The sequence below is a fragment of the Cervus elaphus genome, chromosome 8, assembly GCF_910594005.1.
Source record: "Cervus elaphus chromosome 8, mCerEla1.1, whole genome shotgun sequence".
NCBI lineage: Eukaryota > Metazoa > Chordata > Mammalia > Artiodactyla > Cervidae > Cervus > Cervus elaphus.
Genome location: NC_057822.1, coordinates 13,189,410 through 13,213,396, shown reverse-complemented (window position 1 = coordinate 13,213,396; position 23,987 = coordinate 13,189,410). Strand labels below are relative to the sequence as shown.

General features: G+C 56.8%; 1 protein-coding gene across 1 annotated transcript in view; it reads left to right on the top strand.

Annotated features, from left to right (window-relative positions):
• Positions 1-1,387: 1,387 nt before the first annotated feature.
• Positions 1,388-23,987, top strand: part of SDC3 (syndecan 3) — a 38,534-nt gene continuing 15,934 nt past the window's right edge. Inside the window, exon 1 of the mRNA XM_043909513.1 lies at positions 1,388-1,541. Coding sequence (XP_043765448.1) covers positions 1,404-1,541 — 138 coding nt within the window. The 5' untranslated portion in view covers positions 1,388-1,403. The remainder of the gene's footprint in view (positions 1,542-23,987) is intronic.

The window sequence follows — 23,987 nt, the reverse complement described above, 5'->3', positions numbered from 1 at the left end:
CATCAGTCCTGGTTTCAGTTTCCTGTTCCTCAGGGGGAACTGCTCCAATTTCAGTTCGATGATTTCCCCTTTGCTGAAGGCAGGCCCTGAAATGGGTCTGGGGAAAGGGGGGCTGGGGATGGAGACTTTCAGCTGGCCAGTGCCAGCAAATAATCTTCTCCCTCTAGGCCTGTTTCCCATCTAGGAAGTGGAGATATTGACAGCTCCTACCTTATGGGGTCACTCATGTAAAGTACTTGGCATGGATCAGGGGTTTAGTAAATGTCTATACCCTTCTTCCTCCAAAACAGGTGGATGGGAGTGAGTGAGAAACACATTTACTGATCCAACAAATTTGCACCCAACCACTATTCTGCACCAGGCCCTGGGCTAGTGCTGGGGACAGAGCAGTGAATAAGACGAACCAAGCTGCTGCCCTCCTGGGACTCCTGTGCTGGTGGTGGGAGATCCCAGCGGGTGAGCGAAGTGCATCATACGTCAGGCAGGGATAAAAGCCACAGAGAAACCCAGGATGAGCACCCAAGGGGAAAGGACTACAGCGCAGGGCACCCCCCCATCTGGGACATACTTTTCATACCACCTGCGCTGGGAGCAGAGGGGTCTGCAGCCTACAGTGAGGAATCCGAGGCTGGGGGAGCTGGCAGCGCCCGCCTGAGGTCACATAGCTGCGGGAGAAGAAGCACCTGGCCAGGTCTGTCCACCCAGTGTCAGGGCCCAGAGGTCAACACCCGCCGGCGCAGAGGGGAGACTGAGGCCCAGAGAGGGCCACGCCTGCTCTGTGGTCCCGCTGCCCACCCGTGTCCTGGAGACACCAAAGCCCAGTGAACTCGGATGACCTGTGGCCCCTCCTTGTGGATCGGCTGGAGGGGGTGATGGATGGGTCCTGGGAGAGTCAGTGAACCCTTAGCGGGAGGGTACCCATTGTCACGCAGATGAGACCCATCTACCCGGACTCTCTGACGAGCCAGGTTGTACCCCGCACCTCCACGCGGGGTCCTTCCCCCTCCAAGCCCCGCGACGGCCCGGGGAGGCGCGCGCTGCGGGTCCCGGTCCCCACAGCGAGGTTCAGCGAGGCCAGCCACCCGTCCCCGGTCGCACGTTCCCCTCGGTACCCCCATCCCGCGGCGGGCGGGTGCGTGCGGAGCGCGGGGCGCGCGGGGACCCGGGCGGCGGGGGGCGCTCCGCGCCGGCCCCGCCCCTCCGCGCCCCGCCCCCCGCGCTGGGGGCGGCCCGGCGGCAGCGCACGCTTCCTGCGGGCGCGGCGGCCGTGGGCGCGGAGCTGCCGGGCGGAGCCGGGCCGCTGAGCCGGAGCCCCGACCGAGAGCGCGCCGGGCCAGCCGCCGGGCCGTGCCGCCGCCGCCGCCGCCGCCTCGGGAACAAAGGCGCCCGCCGCCGCCGCCGCCATGAAGCCGGGGCCGCCGCACCGCTCCGGGGCCGCCCACGGGGCTGGCGCCGGGGCCGGGGCCGCGGCCGGGCCTGGGGCCCGCGGGCTGCTCCTGCCTCCGCTGCTGCTGCTGCTGCTGGCGGGGCGCGCCGCGGGGGTGAGTGCCTCCCGTTCCCGCGCCCCGCGCCGGCCGGCCTGCGGGGAGCCCGTGCTTGGCCGCCCTTGCCTCCCGGGGGCTCGTTTTCCCGCGGGCGGGGGGACCCTTCCCCGAGGGCGGCCTGGGGTCCCGGCTGGGGTCCGGGCGCGGGGCCGCGCTGGGCGTGTCTCGGGTCTGAGCGGACGTGGCTTGGTGCTTCGTGGGTGTGCCCGGACCGCGGCCACTTTTAGGGAATGGGGTCGCCTCCCCCTGCGGGGGGAAGGGTGTGCTTTCGGTTCCTCCCTCCGAGGGTCGTTGCAGGAGGGCCGGGGGCGGTGTGTGTGGGGGGGCAGGCGGCCCTGGGAGGAGGAGGGGTGGAGGGTGACTTGTGTGAAGGTGACCTGAGGGGGTGGGTGAGGATGACCGCGTGTGTGGCCACCTCCGTGGAGGGTGCTGGGACCCGTGGGGTGTGCACGCGTGAAGGATGAGGCGTGAGGACGAGCCCGTCCCCGTGGATGGGGACCCCGTGCCCTACCTGCGTGTGGTCGTGTCAGGGTGACCCATTGTGTGTGGTGTGTGCCCGGGCCGGGCTGGGGACCATTGGCCATGCTGAGTGTGCTTGCAGGGGTGACTGTGTTGGGGGGAGACCTCTGTGGGGTGTGTGTGTGTGCAAGCGTGTGCAGGCAGGTGTATGGTTGACCCCGTGCATGGAGCATGCACATCTCGGGGGGCGTGCGTGTGGGTAGCAGTGAGTATGCATGTATGACCTGACCCCTCGGTGTCTCTTTGACCGCAGCAGGCGTGGGGTTGAGCTCAGTCCCAGCTCCATCAGGGGCAGCAGGAAGAAAGGCCACCTCCTCCTTGCAGGACCCAGGTCCCAAGAGAGTTCCCCATGGGCACGTGTCTGGAGCCTGGCCAGGCCATGAACGGGGGAGACTTTAGTTCCCTTGGTTGGTTCTAAGAGTTATGCCTGGCTCCCCCATTCCCCAGGGTGAGAGGAACCCAGGCCTATCAGGCAACCCCCCAGGTGCTTACTCTGCCCCTGCAAGCCTCTGTGGGCCTCAGTTGGCCAGTCTGTGAAATGGGAGGAGGTTGGGCAGGGGCATCTTGGACGGACATGCTCAGTCCTCCCCATCTATCTGAGGGCTTTGAGCTGGGTGGGGTGGGGTGGGGAAGTGTCGAATGCCAGGCTGAGTACCGGGGCTGGTGAGCTGGCTGCCTCATTCCCAGTTCTCCCCTAGATGGGGTGAGGAAAAGAGGTCCCTAGCAGGGACAGAGATCCAACCCATCCTGGTAACTGGGTCCCTTTCTCAGCTACATTTCTGGATGACCATCTTAGGAATCAGAGACTTAGAAATCGCACAGGCTTGGGTTCCAATCCTGCTCTCACCCCTGATTCTAGTGTGACCTTGGACAACTTGTCTCACCTGTCTGAGCTTCCATTTTCCCCGTCTGCAGAATGGGGCTGATAACACCCTCCTGAGAGATTAAATGAGAGGCCATGTGTGCTGGCCCACAGAAGGAGCCCGTTGAATGTTTGATGTCTAGATGAATGAACAGAGGTGCTGACGCCATGCTTTAGACTCGGCAGCCCAGCGGGAACCCTGAACTGGGTGAGCCCTGGGCAGCTCACGTCCCTCGTAGAACTTTTCCTCATCCATAAAACCAGGCTCATGGTTTGTGCGCCACGAGGCGGTGGAAGGAATGAAGTGAGCGCACGTGAAGTGAAAGGTCTCCGTGAGGCAGGTCTGAGGGCCAGGTGGAGTGGGCGTGGCTTCGACTCAGCTCTGGGTGGCAGATAAAGTCAACCCCCAGGGTTGGGGTCTGGAGGCTCAGATGGGGGGGCTGGACATGGAGAAGAGGAGGGGCTGGGCTCCAGATGAGGCGATGGAGGGGACCCGTCTTCTCCAGGCTTCACACCTTTCCAGGAGGAGGGACGTCGACTCATCTGACCTGGGAGCCAAAGGGTTAATGGGTGGTGCCCAGGGGCCAGGGGCACGGCACCAGAGGAAGAGGGTGAATCCTGCATCAGGAGGGACTGAAGTTAGATCAGAAGAGCCCCAATCAGGATGGCTTCAGGAGTGGCTTCCATGGTGGGAACTCCCAAGGGCATCACTGGGATGGGCAGTGGCTGACTCGGGGCAGGGGAAGGACTTAGGAAAGGTGATACCAAGGTGCTCACCAGCTTGAAAGGGAGCTTGTGTGTGTGTGTGTGTGTGTGTGTGTGTGTGTGTGTGTGTGTGTGTGTGTACACGTACGGGGCAGCTTCTAGGATGGCCTCAGTAGGGGTAACAGGTCTCATTCATGCTGCACGTGGTGAGTTGGGGAGTGTGTGTGTGTCCTGGCATCCTCTCTCTGAGAAAGCAGCTGTCTATGACTCTGAGGGATGTCTGCCTTCAGGGTTGCTTCGGATGTTGTATTATACTTAAGTCTACCCAGAAAGACCTAGAGTGTGGACATCCTGGAAATTTCAGCTTTAAATTGCGTCTTTTGGATGATCAGGGCTGAAAGGGACTTAGATAATCACTTAGTCTTGTTTGAATTCCCAGTGGTGGGAGTTCATGGCTTTGTGATCTTGAGAAAGCGATTTAACCTCTCTGCACTTTCCTTTCCACCTGTGAAAGCTGGGAAGGATAGGAGAACAAATGGGGTTAATATGTAAAGCTCTTAGCGTGGTGCCTGGCACATAGTAAACACTCGGGAAACGTTCTCTTCTTGTTCTTCAACAAGGTTGTCATTCCGTGATTGGGAACCTGGTAGGTGTGGGGGGTGGAAGGGTGGGGGACCATGGGAAGAGGAAATCACTCCCGGAATTCTTTTGTTTATTTGTTTATTTTTGGCTGCACTGGGTCTTCATTGCTTCATGCGGGCTCTCTCTAGTTAGAGCGAGCAGGGGCTACCCTCGAGTTGTGGTGTGCAGGCTTATTATTGCCATGGCTTCTCTTGTTGTGGAACATAGACTTTGGGGTGCACAGGCTTAGTTGCCTAGCAGCATGTGGGATCTTCCTGGACCAGGGATGGAACCTGTACCCCCTGCCTTGGCAGGTGGGTTCTTAACCCTGGACCACCAGGGAAGTGCCCAGGGAATTCTTCTGAAGCACCAGCCCTGGTGGTTCCTGCTCACTCCCCACCCCCGTGATTTTAAGCATCCAGGAGCTCCCTACTCCGCTCCCCTCCAGCTGCTCCGGTTGGCTGTGAACACTGAGTTGCCAGCGCGAGATTGTCCTCACTGTCAAACTTAAATGCTGGGAGACCCCTGGGCGGTTCCAGGGCCAGGCCCTGACAACAGGGATACCTTAGGGATCTGTAAGTGTTAGCACCCAAGATGGCAGGGACTCGGGGACGGAGACTTTGAGTAAGGGATTTCTCCGTTTCAACATTCTTATCTGTCAAATAGGGACCATGACTGTGCCAGCCTCACAGGGCTGTTGAGGAGAAAGTGAGCTCCTTGGCTAGACCCAGCACAGCCTGCCAGTGCACTCTCCAGAGATGGGACCTTTCTAGGAGGGAGCCTAGGGAGGGCTTCCTGGAGGAGGAGGTTTTAAGCTAGGCCATGTGCCATATGACACTGAGCAAGCTGTCGCCTGCCCTGACCCTCAGCTTTCTCACCTGTCAACTGGGGACCAATACTTGCTGCATGGAATTGCTACTGGGGGGCATGGGGGGGAGTCATACCATTCTCATGGCCGAGTTGGGATTGGAACTTGGTGCCTTCTGCTCTCTGGGGAGCAGCACAGTGACCCCCGCCTGTGAATTCAGTGTGTTTCTTGTTCCCTCTTACTGGGGTTTGGCATGGGGTTGAGCTCTGCTGGAGAAAAAAGCAGTGTGGGCTTTTGAAAACAAATGGCTGTCCCATCCCATGGACTGGGTCATAGGGTCCTGGGAGGCCCCAGGGCAGCGCTGGGGGCAGGGGCAGCTTTGGACTTGAGACCTGGAAAATGCTGGGGCAGCGGTGGGGCGGGTGAGAGGGGCATGATGACGGGGAGAAGGTAGAAGCTGAGCTCCCCCACCCCCCCACGCCACAGGTCCTGCTGAGTGCAGGCCTCCCGCCTGCCCCTCCCATCGGAGCTGGGACCATCCCCAGAGCTGCTGAAGGGGAGGGGAGAGGGACAGGTCCTTCCAGAAGAGGCTGCGGTAGGATTCCTTCAGGCTGGAGCAGACGGAGGCAGCTGGGGATGGGAGGTGGTGAGCTGAACAGGGGCCAAGGCCCTGATTTGGGTGGCAGCATCCACACCTCAGAGGGCTTAATAACACAAAGAGCAGCTAATGCTCACTGGGAGCCCTGCCCATTGAGCACTTGGTATGTATTGGCTCATTTAATCCTCATTTTAATCTTTGGAGGTAGGAGTTGTTAGAACCCCCATTTTACAGATGAGGAAAACTGAGGCATAGAGAGGTTAAGCAGCTTGCTCAATGTCACACAGTTGGAAAGTGACAGAACTGGATTGAGCCAGTGCCTGGCAGGTTTATAGAACTGGGCTGCAGTCCTAATTTCAATCTCTCTTGCCATGTGATCCTGGGCGAGGTACTTACTTCTCTTTTGGCTGTCCCTACTCCCAAATTATGCCTACATTACCTGTTTCATGAATGCCTGCTCCTTGCCAGGCTCTGGGCCAGGCATGTCCCCTATCTTTTTTCTTTTAATTCTCACTGTCGCCTTGGTGGTGGGGTGATGCTACACATGTGGTAGGTGGGGGAAGGGTCTGGCTCTGGAGCCCTTGCTCCCACACAGCCTCTCAAGGCTCCGTGATCTGTAAGTGAGCTCTTCTGAGGGTCTTGGGGGATGAATCAAGGGAGAGTTTTATAAACTGCACGATAGTTAACAAGATGGGGGGGTTGGTGGGGGGGGATTGTGTCTGGGTCATGTGACCATGGCCCAGGAGAGGGGAATGTTTAGAACCTCAGGATGAGAAGGGTCTAAAAAGTTAGCATGTCCCCTGGACACCCACTGGATGCTCCCAGTGTTGGGGCTGATTCTCTGCACAGATGACCAGCCCTGCCTTTAATCCCCTCTGACTCTTAGAGAGTTGTGTGGAGTCCCAATCTATGTCCCTGTCACCCCATCCCTGAGTCCTGGCCCTCTTACACCTACGGGTCCCTCTGGCCTGAGTGACAGAGGCTTAGAGAGAGGGAGTGACTTGGAGGTCACACAGCAGTCTGGAGAAGGGCCAGACACTTTCTGGATAGACCGTGAGCACCTTGGGGAGGCTCTCTGGCTTCCTTGCTCTTTGCTGCACCCCCAAGGCCAGCGCTGTGCCTGGCCCAGAACGGAATGGTTTGAATGAATGAAGAGTGAATGAGTGAAGGAAGGCAGGAAGCCAGGACTGTGAACTTCGGTGCCCAGTCTGGGGCTCTGTGCTGTCTCCTGTGGAGGTGGGTTGGGGTGAAACATCGAGGGACAGTGAAGCTGGCAGAGTCCTGGTGGGTCCAAGCGTGTGCCTGTGGGCCGGGAGGCGCCAGGGGGGCCACAGAGGGGGCGGGGGACTGTGGTCTGAGCACCGAGGTGCGGCCACCACATCTGGGTGGGACAGAGGCCCTGTGGTTCTGGGCTCCAGCCCAGCTGCTTGGAGCCCTGTGATTTTGTGTCGGAGATGGGGTGGGGAGGCGGGGTGGCTGGAGCCAGGAGCCGTCCCTGGGTCCAGCCCCTTGCTCACCCCGCAACTGCCCCCTGAAGCAGAGAACGGGGTCTGGGCTGGACCACCTGGCTAGTCTTGCTGTCCCCGTAAAGTTCCACCGCATCCTGGGAACATCAGGCCAGCGCCTGCCTGGTAAACTTTTGTTGACTGACACCCGCTCCCCTTGCCTTGGCTCCCAGCCTCCCAAGATTCCAGGAGGCTGGGTCGGCCTCTCTTCCGGCCCCCCCTTCCCTCCAGAGCAGGCCCTGGCCAGAGGGGCGTCCGCTCCCCTCCCCCCACTGACCAGGCCTAGTCTCAGCGCCAAACAGGAAGCTGTGATTACAGGGGGAGTCTGAGCAGCAATGGCTGAGGGCCCAGCTGGGGGATGGGGTGAGGGTGGCCCCTGACAAGTGATCTGGCCCCTTCCCTACCTGGCTGCAGAGGGTGGAGGCCGGGGAATGCTGGTGGCAGCCTTTTATACCTGGTGGAGAGTGTTCTGCATGCCCCAGCCGGCTGAGGTCTGCCTTCTTCCCATCCCTGGGTCCCCACCTGGGCCTTGATGATGTCTCTTTGGGGCGGGGGGCCTCCAAATCTGAGGGTGCAGCTTGAAGTAGTGAAAGGAACAGGGGCCCCAGAGCCTACTGGACCAGGGTTGAGATCCTGCTTCTGCCGATTTCTGGCTGTGTGATCTTATCAAGCTCACTTAACCTCTCTGAGCCTCAGTTGCCTCCTCTTTAAAAGGAGCTAAGAATACCTCTGCCTCAGAGTTCTCTGAGAAGGAGAATACAGAACAATAAAGTGCCTGATAAGAAGTGGGTTCCTCCTCCAAAGAGCGATCTCTTCCACTTCTCTTCCACAAGACCTGCTTTGGTCTTGCTCTTTTCCTGTGCCTTTCTTGGTCTCACTGAGGAATTGCTTTTGGGGGGGTGGAGATAAGGTTTTCTTTTGGAGAGTGTGGGAACCAATTTTGAAGGATCATGGATGACCCGAAGTAGAACCCCGGGGGTGGGGGCTGCCCTAGGAGGGAGAACTTGGGCCAGAACTCCCCATTGCAACAGGCAGGGTTGGGGCCAGATCAGAGGAAGCACTTTCCGGTGCCTCGTGGTAATGAGTTCACCAGGATTTTGATTCTTTGGAGCTGTTGTTGGCAGCCTGTGGTCCAGTCTGGAGGTAGATCAGACTTGATGACTCTTCAGGCCCTTCCAGTCCTGGAACCCCAGAGAGACCTTGCTATTGGAGGTACCGCCCAGAACATGGTGACACCGGGCCCCTCTCCCTTTCCTCCCAGCTGGGGAGCCCCTCCGCTGCATTCCATTTATCACACACATCCTGGCCCAGAGTCGGTGACTGTTGATGTTTACATAGGACCTCAGGGATGGAAGAGCCCTAAAGAGACTATCAGCCCGGCAGCTTCCAGGCTCACAGATGGGTGTCCTCAGGCCTGGAGATGGCTTGGGGCCTTGCCCAAGGATTGGGGGTGATCCTCCAGCCTGTGGTCTCCTTGAGCCTTCTGAAGCTGGTGGCATTCCACCCCTTTAGAAGAAAGCTTGGAGATGTCAAGCCACCTGCCAGGGCTTACACGCCTGGGTACTGGTGAAGCTGGGTGTTTGCTTGCTTCTCAACCTGCTCTGGATTCTGCCTGTCCTGTTGCTGACCTGGTCACCACACCCCTTCAGGAGTGAGGTTTTCTGAGATGAGAGATGAGGGTTAGGGGTTTGGGGTGCTGGGGAGAAATCTGAGGGGTGGGAGTTGGGGGTGGGGGATAATACTGGTTGGGGCCTATATCCCACTTCTGGGATGGGCCATGGGCTTGCTTCCCTCTGGGTTCAGCCTCAACCCAAGCCCTCCCAGAAACTGCACCCCCTGTGCTGCCAGCCGGGCCCCACCCCCCCCTCCCCACCCCCCAAGCTCGGCTCACCAGCCCAGACTTTAATAAGGGTAATTTAGAATCAATCACCAGCAGGATCTCAGAAATCTAATTGCAGCAAGCTGATTGCCAATTCGACTGCGGGCACCAGGGGGCTGTGGGTGGCTCATTAGGCCTGTCTTCCTTCCCTGGGCTGGGGTTTGGGGGGCCGTGTGGGGACTGAGCAGGCACGGCTCCAAGAGAGGTGGGGGTGGCAGTTATATTGGGAGCAGGGGAAGGCTATTCTTACTTCTTGGGGTGCCTGGCAGAACCCAGATACTGCAGCCCTCTCCAGGGTCCATGGCTAGAGCAGGTGCCCATGTCTGTCTCCACCCTTCACTCACCCACCATGTGTTTACTGCCACTCCTCATGGCCATTGGGGGTGGGGTGGAGGTGTCCGCTGCTGAGTTTTACCTGGCTCCTGCTCCAAGTTGCTCCGCTGTTGGGGAGCCAGGTGCAGTGGTGACAGTGATACTGGCCAGTCCTCACCAAGCACGTGGTGTACCAGGCACAGTTCCACGTGACTAACACGCTTTATCTCAGTTCTTGCCACGACACTATGCGGTAGGTATTGTTACCCCATTTTACAGATGGTGACACAGAGGCCCAAGAGCTTAGGCAATGTGTTTCAGGCGAGACGGTTAACAAGCGGCTGGAGTGTGCTTCCTGAGATGCCCTGTTGTTTGGTAGGGTAGGCCAAGGAGGCTCGGGGCCTGTCTCTTGCTGGACTCCTCTGTTCATTCTGCAAACGTGAACTGGGCACTTGTACGCCTGGCCGTGTGCTGGGGGCTGTGGGTGTGCAGGTGTATCTTGGGTGTGTCCTGCTTCTTGTCGTTGAGCCTTGTTTGGGGGGGTTTGTGTCCGTGTGAGGGCAGGCATTGAAGAGAAGCAGGGAGGAGGCCCTGCTTCCCTCCCCGACAGGTTCGAATCCCAGCTCTGCCACAGAAGCTTCGAGAACCTGGGCGCGTGACTCCTCGAGTTTGCGTTGTCTCCTCCTCTGTCAGCTGGGCCAGGAATGTCTTGTTCGCTAGGCTGGGGTGAGGAGCAGTGCTGGGGGAGGGGCAGCTAGTTAAAAGGAAGCTGCTGTTGACTAGTTACTTGTGTTTTACTTGTTTTAATGGTTATACTTTCCCTAAGATTGTTGTGTCTCAGAGCGAACCTGCTACAGGCTTGTCCTGTGACTATGGGGCAGCTTCCCACCTCCCACCCCTACCCCCAGCATCTACTTTCACATCTGTAAAGTGGGGAAACTGGGGTGGATGACTCAGTGGCTCTTCCAGTCTTCACATTTGAGGAACTCAGAAAGACCAGAAAGCCAAAGAGGGCAGGAGCTGACCTGGGGTAGCCCAGCTGGGAAGGGAGGACAGGCCGGTGGGGCTGGGGCAGACGACAGGAGGCCTGCTTCCTTCAGGTGGCCTGTCTGTCTTTCCTTCTGGGTCAGGGTAGGAGGTGCCCTTTCCTGGCCCATCACACTGAGCACTGTCTTCTGTCCCAGCCTCTGGGACATGATCCAGGCCAGTTGGAGGCTGGGCTGTGTGTCTGGTTTCCTGGGCAGAGAGTTTCCTGGGCAGGGAGTCCGGTGCCTGAGGTCTTGTCCGTACTCTGCTGCTGACCTGCCAGTCACTTTTAGCCACTGTTTACTGATGTCCCTTCTGTGTCTGGCCTGTGCTGAACACTAGGAACCCTGAGGGGGCTCAGCCTGGTCCCTGACCTCAGGAAGCTTCCAGTTAGGTGAGGGGCTGAGGAAGTGAGTCAGGGGAAAGAGAAGTTGGTTTTTGACTCTTGGGAATCAGGGAGGGCTCCCTGGAGGAGGTGTCCTTTGTTTCAGGCCTTGAAGGATGGCAGCAGATTGACAGGCAGAGGGATCAAGATGGACAAAGGCTGAGAGGTGGGAAAGGTCATGGTATAATACGGAACTGAAATGTGGTTAAAAGCAGCAACTCCCAGCTGGGGGAAGGGAGCCATATGTGAAAGTGGGAACATATCTCCCTTGGGGAGGGGGGGCGGAGGAGCCGTTGCTGGAGGGTGTGCTGTTTCTAATGAGACTGTTGCTTCTTGCATTTAACAGACATTCACGGGGCACCTCCTGGGTGCCTGGCCCTGTGCCACAGGATGTTTTGGGGCTAAACAGGTGAACACCACAGTGCCTTGGCATGGGAGACCCCAGTGGCTCATAAACTGGGCTTTGAGTCCAAACCAAGGCATTGGGTTCCATCCTCGAGGCAGAGGATGTTGGTCTGTAAAATGCGTGCAACCCCATCCTGGCCTGGAGGGCTGGCGTGTGATGCCAACAAGAGCATGGATGTGATAATATTAATATTGAATGATGCCTGTTGAGGGCCTGCCACGTGTGACAGACTCTGCCAAATATCTTGTGTATAAAAGCTCACTTAATCCTTACAAGCTTATGAAGGAGACACCATTATTACCTTGATTTTACAAAAGAGGGAATTGAGGCACAGAGAGGTAAAAGGATATGCCCAAGATCACAGAGCCAGTAAGTGGTGCTCTTACTAGGCTTTGAACCCAAGCCGTCTACCTGGGGTTGCAAGAGTCGGACACGACTTAGTGACTAAACCACACCACCAGTCTAGTGTCAGAGTCTATCTGGTACATAAGCGCTGCTCCCGGCTACCGTGTGTGCTACGAACTGTGAAGGGTGGTGCCCTGAGAGGATGAATTTAAGGCTAGTTAGGTCTTGCTGGGTGAGCCGGTGGGGTTGCTGTGGGGGAGCCCTGACGCAGACTTTGGGCTCTTGGCTTCCATACGGGGCTTCTCTGTTGCATGTTTTCTGTTCAGGTTGGGCCATGGACTGAGGCCAGCCCAGACTGGGGAAAGATCAGAGGACTAAAGATGGTTTGCGCTGGAAGGGCTTTGGAAACACTGTTGTCCAACTTTTTCATGGTCCTGAAGGGGAAACTGAGGCCAAAGGAATGACCTCAAGTCATAGTGAGGGTCTTTTGAGAGCTAGTGGTTCATCCTTTCTGGAGGAGGGCATGGCAACCCACTCCCGGATTGTTGCCTGGAGAATCCACGTGGGCAGAGAGCCTGGTGGGCTGCAGTCCGTGGGGTCGCAGAGTTGGACACATGAGCAGCTAAGCACAGCATAATTCAACCTTTTTGTTTAACCTACAGGGAAACTGAGGCTTGGAGAGGCACGGTGACTTGCTTGAGGTAACACAGCAAGGTTGTGGCTGCGCTGGGACTAAGAACTTTGTCTCCTGACTCCTAGGCAGGACAGCGTCCCCTGTACTGTGTTTCTTCTCTTTACCTGTCTCTTTGTGCGAAGACTGCAGGCCCAGCTCCCACCGACCTCTCCCGGGAAGCCTTTCCTAACCTCAACAAGACCCTATGCCAAACTGATTCCATTCACCGCTCTCACTGGGCTTCTCTAGCCTCATCCTTTTGCCCCACATCCCATTACCACCCAAGTCTCCTGGCTATTCCCTGAGTACAGAAGACAACATTATCTCTTTTGCTTTCCTGTCTACCCACATGCTTTTCACTCTCCATGGACTGTTATTCTCCAGCAAACTCCTACTCATCCTCCAAAACCCAGCACAGATGTCCCCTTCTCTGGGGATCATTTACCAACCTCCCCTCCCAGCTCCCAAGCACAGTGAGCCCTTTTTCCAGCCCCTTCTCTCCTGCCTCCCCGTTCTAGATTCCCAGGCACTGCTCTAATACAAGCGATAGGATTCACTGCTGAACCCCAGTTCTGTGACATCAGCTTTACAGCCTCTGGCTCCCCACAGGGCTCCATCCTTACCTCCTGGAGCCCTCACCTGGATGCCTTGTTGCAGCAGCTGCTCCTCCATTACATCATCTCCCTGGTCAGCCTCACACTTATTAGTTTGTTGCCTTTCCCTCAATTCAGTCATTGCCCCGCTGTTTCCTCCTCTTCGCTGGCACCTCCTCAGTCTGTTTTACTTCTGGCTCTCCCCTGCTGTCTGCCACACCTCCTCCTTTCTCCCCAGAGCCCTGCTCCTGTGATCCCCAGGCCTGGAGAAGCGGCGAGCGGAGGCTGGCAGCGGGGAGCAGTGGGCACTTGCTGCCTCATCACCCAAGGCTCAGGCTTGGTTACGAGAGCTCTTCCCCCTCTGTCCTCTATCTCCCGGCACCGGCCGTCTCCTGCCCACCCCCTCCTCTGTCTCTCCGTCTGTCCGCTGTACACACCTCCCCTTCCCTCCTTCCTTTTCTGTCTCCCTCCTCCTGCCCTCGTTCCCCCGAGGACTCTGCCTCACTCCCTCCCTGGAACCTCCCATCTCTCTGGCTGCGACCCAGGGCGGGTAGGACCTGAAGGGGGACGGGAGTCTTTGGGGGCCCAGGGGTGTTTAGGGTCAGGGCTAGAGGGGCGACTCTACTCCTCACCCTCTGGGCCCAGGAACCCCACACCCCCACCCGTTCCCTTCATCCTCCCCTCCAGAAGCGTAGTTTCCTGGACAAAGGGCCACAGGAAGTGAGCCCTGGTTGCACTGTTTGGATGAGGACGTGGTGCCCAAAGACGGAGCTTGGATGTTCAGGATCCGCAGTAGTGAGAGACAGAATGTCTCCTTCAGGAAGCTGAGCCCTGGCCTGGCTGAGTCCTGTTGTCTCGTGAGGCGGGGAGCTGGAACACTCGGGGATAATCTCAGATCTAGTCTGTGTCTGGGGGGCTGCCTGCAAGGCTGTGGTTGCGCCCAGGGTGATCCTTTATCTGTGTGGAACTAAGGCCACATTTCTGTTTCGGTTGGGGTGAAGGGCTGGGTTTGTGGGTGCGTGTGTGGTGCTGTGTGTCTGTGCTGGTGCACGGGGGGCCCCGGGGTCCCCGTGGGTAGGAAGGAGGTTTGTGGCTGCTCCTTTGCCATCAGCTGTTTTGGTGGCCCTGATGTGAGGCTGGGGGAATCAGGAGTCCCCTTTCTCGGCTGTAGGGGGCATGCTCCCAACACCTGGGGTGGCCATGGGTATTAGCAGCTCCCAGGAGGACAGCAGAAGTTAGGAGACACTCTCCCACCTCAGGGTGGGGGGATTGAGGCATGGGTAGATGCACGTATAGACCCATTTGTGTATGTGAAAGAGCACACACCTGTCCTGCACACACGTGTGGAGACACAGACCCATGTATGTGGACACACACAGGCACTCAGAGATAGGGATGCACATTCCCCCTAGCGCACGTGAACCACTCACAGAGCGACAGCCCTCGTGCTCACACGAGCACACCCAGGCCCACATCTCGGGCATCTCAGCCCATGGGCATGTGAGCCCATGCTCACAACCTGAAGGTGAGCGCACACAAATGCGGCTGCACGGCTGCCCAGAAATACCCTTGCAAGTGCCACCTGCGTGCCTCCGCAGGACCGCATGCACACACGCCCACACACACGTATGTACATGGGTTGCTGGGCTTCTAAACTACCAGGAATGTGTCCGCCCTTAATCCCAGCTCTTAATCCCAGAGTCCAGGGAGCCCAGGCCAAAGGGGCAGCTGGTCAGCCGGCCTCCTTAGAGGTGATTAAGGCATGGGCGGGGGCGGGTGCAGGGGAGCAGGGCGGTGTCTTCTGCCTGACCTCCAGGGATGCCACAGAGCTCAGAACTTGGGTTCCACCTGAGACTTACATGGAATTTACCAATCCTGGGGTGCAGACCTGGTGGGGAGGTTGGCCAGGGGTGTGGCTGGTGTGTCTCCAGGGAGCGTGACAGCTTCATCAGGCCAGGGGAGGCGGTCCCTTCATTTAACCACCTGCCTGCTGGGGCCTCAGTGTGAAGTCTTCTGGGCATTCTGACCTCTGGGAACCCTGCTTCTGGCTGGAGCACTTCTGGACCAAGTGGGAAAATGAGGCCCAACTGGGAGATGCTGAATGTGGGGTCCTGAGTGGGGAGGAAGGTGGTCACTGAGACAAGGGTGGGGTGGGGAGGAAGTGGGGGCTGAGCTGGGCATCAATGCCTACTACTGGGCATTGTCCCAGTAGTGGGGGTGCTGCTGGTGGCATTTCCTGGGTGGGGGGTCAGGGCTGCTGAATACCACAGGGCTGGGAGGACTGTCCCACCCAGGAGCCTCCGCAGTGCTCCTGTTGAGAACCGCTGTCAGGTCATGCAGCCTGGGAGGGGTCAGCGTGGGCCACAGCTCAGAGGCGAGGCTGTCCCCAGCGCGCTGCAGGAAGGAAGGCCATGCATACTGCCCAGGGCGCCATAGAGGGGCGCAGAGGTTGTGCAGGCTGAGTCCTCCTATCCTGGCCTCCCCGCTTGGATGTGTGTGTGTGAGTCTATAAGGGGTGGCTGTGATAATGGCGGAAAGAGGGTGGTTCTGGTTTTGGACTCTGACCGCTGCTTGTCAGCTGGGTGACCTTGGGCAGCTGTGGGGTGATTTTGAGAATGTGGGTTTCCTTGGCTCAGAGTCCAGCCAGCGCGTTGTTGCACCCAGAGCTAGCGGCCAGTACTGGTCATCGTGGGAGCAGTGGTCATGAGAGGCTTCTGTCACTGCAGAGGTGACAGCCACCTGGGGTTTGGGGAGCAAGCTGGCCCTGGGAACAGCCCCTTGCCATGTGTCCATCTTTGAGCCCGGCTTTTCCAGACCAGTCCTTTCTCTCACAGGCTCTGTCTGCTCTGGCTCCAGGGCTGGGCCATTTGGGTGCATTCATCTGGACATCCCTGGGGTCTTGCTCTGGTGTGAGGCTGGTCACGGTGGAGCCCCTGCTGTGCGGAGGGGGACCAAGTTGGTATGATTGGGGCTCTGATGGCAGGAGCCCAGGAACAGGGGCTCCGAGGCTGCCTGCAGAGGGTCAGGTTGATGGGTCAGCTGAAGGAGTTTTTGGTCTGGGAGTCATGTTCAAGTGAGAAGAGGAGGGTGTGTCCCCCCCCTGGACATGTGGGGCACATGAGGGCCGGGCACTCAGGGTCCCTAAAACCCTTGGGTGTTTTGGACTTCATCTGAACTCAGTTGGAGGGTAAAACCTATGGCGGGGCCTAGGGATGGGCTGGCTGGACACCAGGGTGCCCTGGACTGGTAGGAAACTGGTGAGGATGCTGGGGCGATGACGGGGGGACGCTGAGGTTTTCTCTGGTTCCCTCCACCAATAGCTGAGACAGAGGGCTGGGGGGGTCCTCATGGGGTTTCTGGCTTCCCCCACCCTCAGGGTTTGTTGTGGCCCCCTGCCCTGCAGCCTGAGCTCTGAGGGGCCCTCCTCCCTTCTCAGTGACCAGACGGGGAACAGGGATGGTGAGGTGGTGAACCGGAGGCTGGGGACGCAGGCGGCGCGGGCTTCAAACTTGGATTCAGCCTGGTTGGGGTTCGGGGGACGCGGGACACCTGTCAGAGGCCCAGCCCTCGGGACAGACGGGCCTCTGCACAGCGAATAGGGAGTGGAAAGCAGCCTGGGGCTCTGCGGCTGCCAGCTGGGCTGGGGGGAGGCGGGTGCCTGGGAGCCTCGTGCCGACAGGGCAGGGTGCGGGGGTGGGCCCTGCGACCTGTCTGTCCTCACACAGTCCTAGACAGATACGCAGGGGCAGGGGCGGACGGACTCGTCTTCAGACTCACCTGCACGTCACCGCTGGAGCCCTCCATCCTCCTAACCCCTTCCTGGGCAGGGATGTATCCTCAGGTCTCTTCCTGAGGGCAGCCAGGGGCCACCACGTGCTCGGAAGGTCCAAATGGGGACATCCTGGCACCATCGAAGGCTGGAGCTGGGGACACTGGGGTCTAGAGAAGCAGGTGACAGCCAGCCTGAGTTTGGAGCCATCTGCCTTCTCCGGGGTCACTCTTGGCTGAGCCTGCCCCTTCCAGTGGCCCCACCTGGCAGAGTAGCCTTTGACAAGCACAGGGGAGGCAGGCAGTTGCTGTGCTGGGCCTCTCCCACTGTGGTCTGCAGAATCAGTGTTGGCCCTTTGGAGGTTGGGGCTGGGGAGGCTAACCTGGGGCTTGGTTAGGGGTTACTAAACAAGCTGAGGAGGTGAGCCAGGATAAGGCTCACCTCCTCTCCCATCTGAGCATTTGAGTTGAGGCTCTGCTGTGTGACCCTGGGCAAGTATCTCGCCCTCTCTGAACCACAGTCATACATTCATTCTTCTCTTTTAAACGAAAGCTTTATTATGATTTAACTCACATTCTGTACAATCCACTCATTTAAAACATAATTAAAGGGGTTTTAGTATATATACAGTTTGAAACCACCCCCAATATTATTCATTTTTATTACCCCCTAAAAGAAGCCCTATACCTATTAACAGTTGCTCCCCATTTCCTCCCAGTCACCCAACTCTGAGCAATCACTAATCTACTTTCTGTCTCTATGCATTTGCCTATCCTGAATGTTTAATATTAGTGGAATCATATAGCATGTGGTCTTTTGTGACTGGCTTCTTTCTCTCAGCATAATATTTTCAAGGTTCATCCATGTGGTAGTATGTATCATGACCTCACTTCTTTTTTCATTGAATAATATGCCATTATATGGACACATCACCTTTTTTTCTTCTGTCAGTTGACAGATATTTGGGTTATTTCTACATTTGAGCTGTTACGAATAATGCTGATATTTTTGAAATGTGTGGACATATGTTTTCACTTCCCTTGGATGTATTAACATATGCCCTAGGGGTCGAATTATTGGGCCATATGGTGGTAACTCTATGTTTAACCTTTTGAGGAACTGCCAGACAGTGTTCCAGAGTGGTTGAACCATTTTCCATTGCCACCCGTGGTGCGTGAGGGTTCAAACTTCTCCACATCCTCACCACTACTTGTTATTTTCTGACTTTCTGATCACATTACTCTTGCATCCATTCATGCCTCAGGTATTTATAGAACACCTGTATTTGACAAGGCAGGGTGCTCACTGCAAAATTGAGAAGAAAATTTATCCCTTGAGGAGTTGTTTAGAAGATTTAATAGCACCATGGCTGTAAAAACCTCCATGCGCTTAGTGACAGATCACGATTATCAAGGGGAGAAGCTGAGGGTGGTCAGGAATCACGGGGCCTCTGAGAACAGGGGAAAAGAGAAAGAAACCTTTGTGTTCTGACTGCAGGCTCTGTGTCAGAACTTTTGTTTCAGTTCTCATGACCTTCTGGGCTATCCTGTCGGCGCATTTGCAGTTGGGAAAACTGAGGCTCTGGCCAGGCACCTTGCCCCAAGGTCACCCAGCTGAGAGGTAGCTAGGCTTTGGCCTGAGAGTCTGTTTGGATAACTTCATTTAACCTTCCCAACCTTTTGAGGTTGATACTATCATTTTGCTCATTTTGTAGAAGAGAATGAGGCTCAGAGAGGTGGACTTTCTTGCCCAGGGTCACACAGCTGCTGAGGGCCAGTGCTGGGATTTGGATCCAAGCAGTCTAGCTTCAAAGCTCCTGCTTACTGTCAGATGAGGTCCCACCTATCTCCTAGGACTCAGCAGATGAGGGTGAGGGCTGGGGCATATCTCATAGCATGTCTTCTTGGGCTGGAGGTGACCCTGGCAGTGAATGTGGCCTTAGGCAGGCCTCCTCCAGCTTTTTCCCTGACTCCTTGCTCTGTGCCTCAAGTTTCTTGTGTAGGCAATGGTGATGGGGGCCCCTGAGGTCCCCATGACTCATACTGAGTCTGGCTTGTTCTGTCCCTTGAAATGGAGCCACTCAGAAGCCAGGGGAATCATCCTGGGCTGGGAGTAGGGAGTTGCATCTCCACTGCGTGTGAGTTTGTGTTGGTTCTAAATACCCTGGCAAATGGAAGGGTGAGGGAGATCACAGCCGGCCTCCTCAGGAGGCCACACACTCACACCCAGATGGGTGTATTTTGTGTGTGTGTGGTGTGTGCCTGACCTGTGCCCGGGGAGGCTCTGGGGCGGATGGCAGAGCTGTACAGTATCCCAGCACAGCCGGAAGCACTGGCCGTGCCTCTGACCAACTCCAGCAGGGTCTGTCTGGTTTTCTGGAGTCCCAGAGGATCCCCAGGGCTGGCCAAGTCCCTGTGACCTCCGCCTCTGGCTTCAGGTGGCCCCTAAGACCGGGCAGAAGCACCCTGTGCCCTGCGGGCTTGCCTTTCCTGAGGTCTCATTCTGTGGGGTGAGGACCAGACACACCGCATGGGGGTCTCTCTCTGCTTTCCCAGTCCCTCCCCCACTACCAGCCCCCCATCCCAGCTGCCTTGCTCCCCTCAACTCCATCCTGACTTCGCCAGCTGAGTTCTCTGTAACCTCCAGCAGGTTGACTGGCTTGAGTCTACGGAGTAAGAAGGCCCATTCCTCCTGGTCCTGTCCGTAAGGGCCAGGTGCTTAGTAGGTGCTCAGTAAACGCTCCAGTCCTCCCAGCCCACGCCTGGCTGTAAAGGGGCCAGAGCTGCAGGCTCCACTGGGAACCTACTCTCCTGCATGTTTTTGCATATAATTTGCATAGTCATTTTATGACAAACAGCTGGGATCAGTTCTCTGTCTCTCTTCCCTCCTCCCAGATGAGTTGGAGCCCTGGTTGGCTTTTGGAGGGATCAGAGAGAACTTTGTGCACCCATCTGGTTTTATGGATGGGGAGACGGAGGCCAGAGGAGAGGGTCCTACCCAGGATCCCATAGTAATCAGAGAAGTGGCTGAAGCAGGTCTGTAGGGGTGATCCCATTCATAGTATTCAGTGAATTGATGGAGGCCGACTGTGTCCCAGTCACTGCCCCCAGGAGCTCTTCGAGGGGAGCTAGGCATTAGACAAGGAGGTCAATAAGTAAACAAACTAATTTCAATCTGTGGTGGGCTGTGAGGAGTAAGCCTGCCGTTGACAGAGTGATGGTGTGTGTGGGGAGGTTATGTGGATGGAGCTGGGGGTCAGGGAGGGCCACTCTGAGGATGTGAGCTTTGAGCAGCGACACCGGGTCACGCCCCAATACTTACTGGTTGCCTGGTAACTGGTCAGCTTGTCACAGCTGGAGTCTTGAATATTGGGCATCATCATCCCATTTTGTGGGAAGGCGAACTGAGGCACGGTGAGGTGAAGGAGCCTGACCAGGGCTCTCTGGAAGTCAGGATGGGCTTTTGTCAGTCCAGGAGATGTTGCCAGGGCCGAGTCTGTTGGCAGGGTCGTGTGCAGAGTCTGGAGATGCAATCCCAGGGGCACCGGCTGGTGAGTCCTGGGGTGGTGGGTGGGGCTGCTCACCTGAGCTGGGTCACCTGTCATGGGAACAGTACTTACCTTTCCATTGCTTCTCATTCCTAGTCTGTCTGTCTTTGTGCAGGGTGCTGGGCTGGATGTGGGAGGCGGTATGTAGACTCTGAAGCTTTCCCGCACCACAACCCCCCACCCCCCCGCCTTGAGGAACTTCCTGATGAGGGGTGGAAAGAGGTGTGCAGGTTCAACTAATCCAGGGTTCATATTTGGCCCCAGTGGCTGTGTGACTTTGGGCTAGTTGCTTCACTTCTCTGAAATTTGGTTTGCCCATCTGTGAAATGGGGCTAATTAACCCCTACTGGTAAGATGTTCTTGAAGAGAAATGAGGCCAGGTGCATATATTAAGTGCATGCACCCTCTGTGGGAGCTATAACTCTTGCTCATGGTCAAGGGAAAAAAAAATCCCATTGTGTCCCTACTGGTGGCTTAACAGCCTCAGTCTCCTTATCTGTAGATGGGGACAGTGGAATCTGCTTCCTAGGGTGGCTCAGTGGGTTCCATGAGCTCTGGTAGAAGGGGCCCACTGGAGTGATGGGAGGCGGTTGTGGCCCCTTGCCCCCAGAAATGACAGCACAAGGGAGGTAGATCCCTATGAAGGGACTTCCCACTTCAGAACGCAGGTGGTTGGCATGGGATGGCCTCGCAGGGGAGGCAGTTTGAGCTGACAGAGCTTCCTGAGCACATACCTGTCCTGTAGCCCACGGGAACCTGGGTATCTATAATAGTGCCCGGTACCCAGGAGGTGCTTCATAAAAAGTACTGCTTGTCCTGACTGGCTGGTCAAGTAGTTGCTGGCTGGGCAGAGCTGTGGAAGAATGTTCCAGGAAGCAGGAATAGCACGTGCAAGGCCTGGAGGGAATCCACAAAGGGTTCAGCGTGGGAGGAGCACGCGGGCGGGGCAGCTGGGCCTCAGTGGGTGGTCCTGCTCTCAGACACCAGCTTGGGGACAGGGATAATTGAGCAGGGTGAGTCAGGGTGGCCGAGAGGGTGACGCCAGAGGGCAGGCGGCTTGATGGATGGAGTGGTGACAGGGACGTCCCAGCCCTGGGTTGAGGAGGAGGCTGCTCTTCCCAGGATTGCGCTGTCACCCTCTGTCCAGGTGTAGGTGACAACGGTAAGGGCCTGGGGCTGGCAGGGTGGGAACTAGGCTGTTGGATGAAGCCGGCGGGTGGCCTGCGGCCGAGATGTCTGATCACTATAAGCCAACCGTGGCTGCCAGCTGGTCAGTGCCGGGGGAGGGAGCTGGGCTCTGCCAAGCCAGCCAGTCTGCAGTGAGATGCAGCTCTGTAGGCACTGGGCCACCGGCCTGCCAGCTCCCTCCAGCTCCCTCCAGCTCCCTCGGAAGCTTTTGTGTTCATTTCCTTTCTGCTGGTTCCTCTGTTTGCTCGTATCTCATGACCAGCCCCAATAGGGGTCTCGGCAGAATGACGGGGGCCAAGGAGTTTCAGAGAACCAGGAAACAGCAGACAGGGGAACTCAGAGCATGCTATTTCTAATAACAAAAGTACTCTGAGTTTATTGTAGAAAATTTGGAAAATACAAACAGATTCTGAGTGAGAAATGAAAAACTGCTTGTAATCCCACCACCCAGAGAGAGCCCCCTGGGAACCTTTAGTAGAATTCAGTGTTTAGAAATACACTTTGGTATTGAGTTCATTACCAAATGAACTTTTGGTAATGTTCATTACCAGGATCAAGTTCTACGTATTTTTTCTTTAACCTATTTTTTAGACTTAATGATGATCATAGTACTAATAGCCAACATTTATCAAGTAATTCATTAATGTGTGGGCACCCTAAGTCTGTTACAGTGAATCCGACGGGGTGGTTATTATCTTTGTGTAGGAAAACCAGGCTGACAGAGTTAAGTACCTGTCCAAGGTCACCCAGGTATTGAGAGACAGAACTGTTTGTCTGATCCTATCAACAGTCATGCTACATTGCCTCCTGACAACCAGAGTGTACATTTCCCCATGTCCTTGCATATTCTTTGAAAAGAGTTTAAAAAAAAAAAAACCTTTTGTTATGCATTTATGCTTTTTAATGACCTGATTAGACAGTGTGGATTTGTGAAAACACAGTTATTGATAGCTGCATAATATTCCATGTCATGGTTGTGCCCTAAGTTCTTTAACTAGTCCCATGACGTTGGGAAAGTAGGTTATTTCCCCACTTTCTCTCTTATAAATAACACTGCCCTGGCTCTCTTTGACCCAAGGGCTGAATTCTTGGGCAAGGGCTGAATTCTTGGGCACCCAGAGTGTCCGAATCAGAAAGGTGGCTTAGAGCTCCAAGCTCTGGTTCATTTCCAAATGAGACGTCGGAAATGCAGAGACAGGGGTAGGGGGCTGGGGGGTGGGAGGGTGACTTGTCTGGGTCTGAGAGGCTGCGGTCACCTGCGCCGGGATGCTGCCCACTCTCTGGTCCAGTGTAGATGAGGAATATTGGTAGTGTGGGGAGAGGGTTCTGGGGAGGATGGTTGGGAGCACAGGGGTGGGTAGTGGAGAAGGTGGTGGAGCTGATGGAATGCAGTTGTGGCGTGGGGAGGCTCTGCTGTCAGGATGTCTCTTCCCAGAGCAGTTGGCTGAGAGGGGATGGACCCAAAGGGCTGTTTTCCTGCCCTCTAGGCTACCCTTGGGGCTTCCCTGGTAGCTCAGACGGTAAGGCATCTGCCTACAATGCGGGAGACCCGGGTTCAATTCCTGGGTCGGGAAGATCCCCTGGAGAGGGAAATGGCAACCCACTCCAGTACTTTTGCCTGGAGAATCCCATGGACCGAGGAGCCTGGTAGGCTACAGTCCATGGGGTCACAAAGAGTCGGACATGACTGAGCGACTTCACTCCACTTCACTTCACTTCAGGCTACCCTTGTGGGAGATCTGGGGGCAAGTGTTTGGAATAAGGGAGGTGGGGAGATGTGTGGGGGACTGGGTGTGTGTCTGGGCTGTGCTGGCTGTTTGCAGAGGGGCCTTCTCAGCCCTTGTGCCCCCTCCTCCTCCCCCAGGCCCCTCTGCTCCCCAGGACTTGGGGTCCGTGGCCCCTTCCCACTGATGCAGCCGCAGCCTCTGCACCCCGCACCCCTCCGGCAGCCAGTAAATGTGGCGAGTGCTGGGTTCCCAGCCAGGGCAGCTGTGGACAGTGGGGGGGTGGTGTGGAGACCGGGGCGGCCCCCTTCCTGGGTCTGGACTCTCCATTGTGTTGCCCCCTCGGCTGTCCTGCCGCCCGGAGCCTGGCCCCAGCCCACATTCCTGTGGTGACGCTCCGGGTCTCCGGGCTGGAGCTGGTGAGCGTGAGGGGCATTGAGTTCTCACAGGACTGAGGGCCCTTTGGGGACGGGGGTGGGGTGGGGGTGCTGGTGGGGATGGAGCCTCTGTGTGTCTAGAGGGCTCTGCTGAGACCACCCTGCTTCTGGAATCGGGTGTGAAGTCCCACTGTGCGTCACTGGACACATTACTTCACCTCTCTGAATGCTGCGTCTTGGGCTAATTCCCCACCTCCCTCTCATCCCCTTTCTGAGCCTCCGTGTCCACCTCCGTAAGACGGGAGAGTTGAACTTAGTGATCACTCAGGCCTGAAGGTGAGGTCTGGGCGGGTGGGGGTGGGGGAATGTACCACAGTACTAGTTACACATGGTTATGAAGTGCCAACTGTGTGCTGAGCAACAAGAGTGGTTTTGGTGCATTATCTTACTTGATTCTCACAATGGTATTATTTAAGCAAATAGAGGCTCAGAGAGGTTGAGTAACTTGCCCAGGGTCACCCAGCAAGTAAGCAGAGCTGGACTTGAACCCAAGTCCAGCTTGGGTTCAAGAACCCAAAGTTGGGCCCCCAGCTGTTGCTCA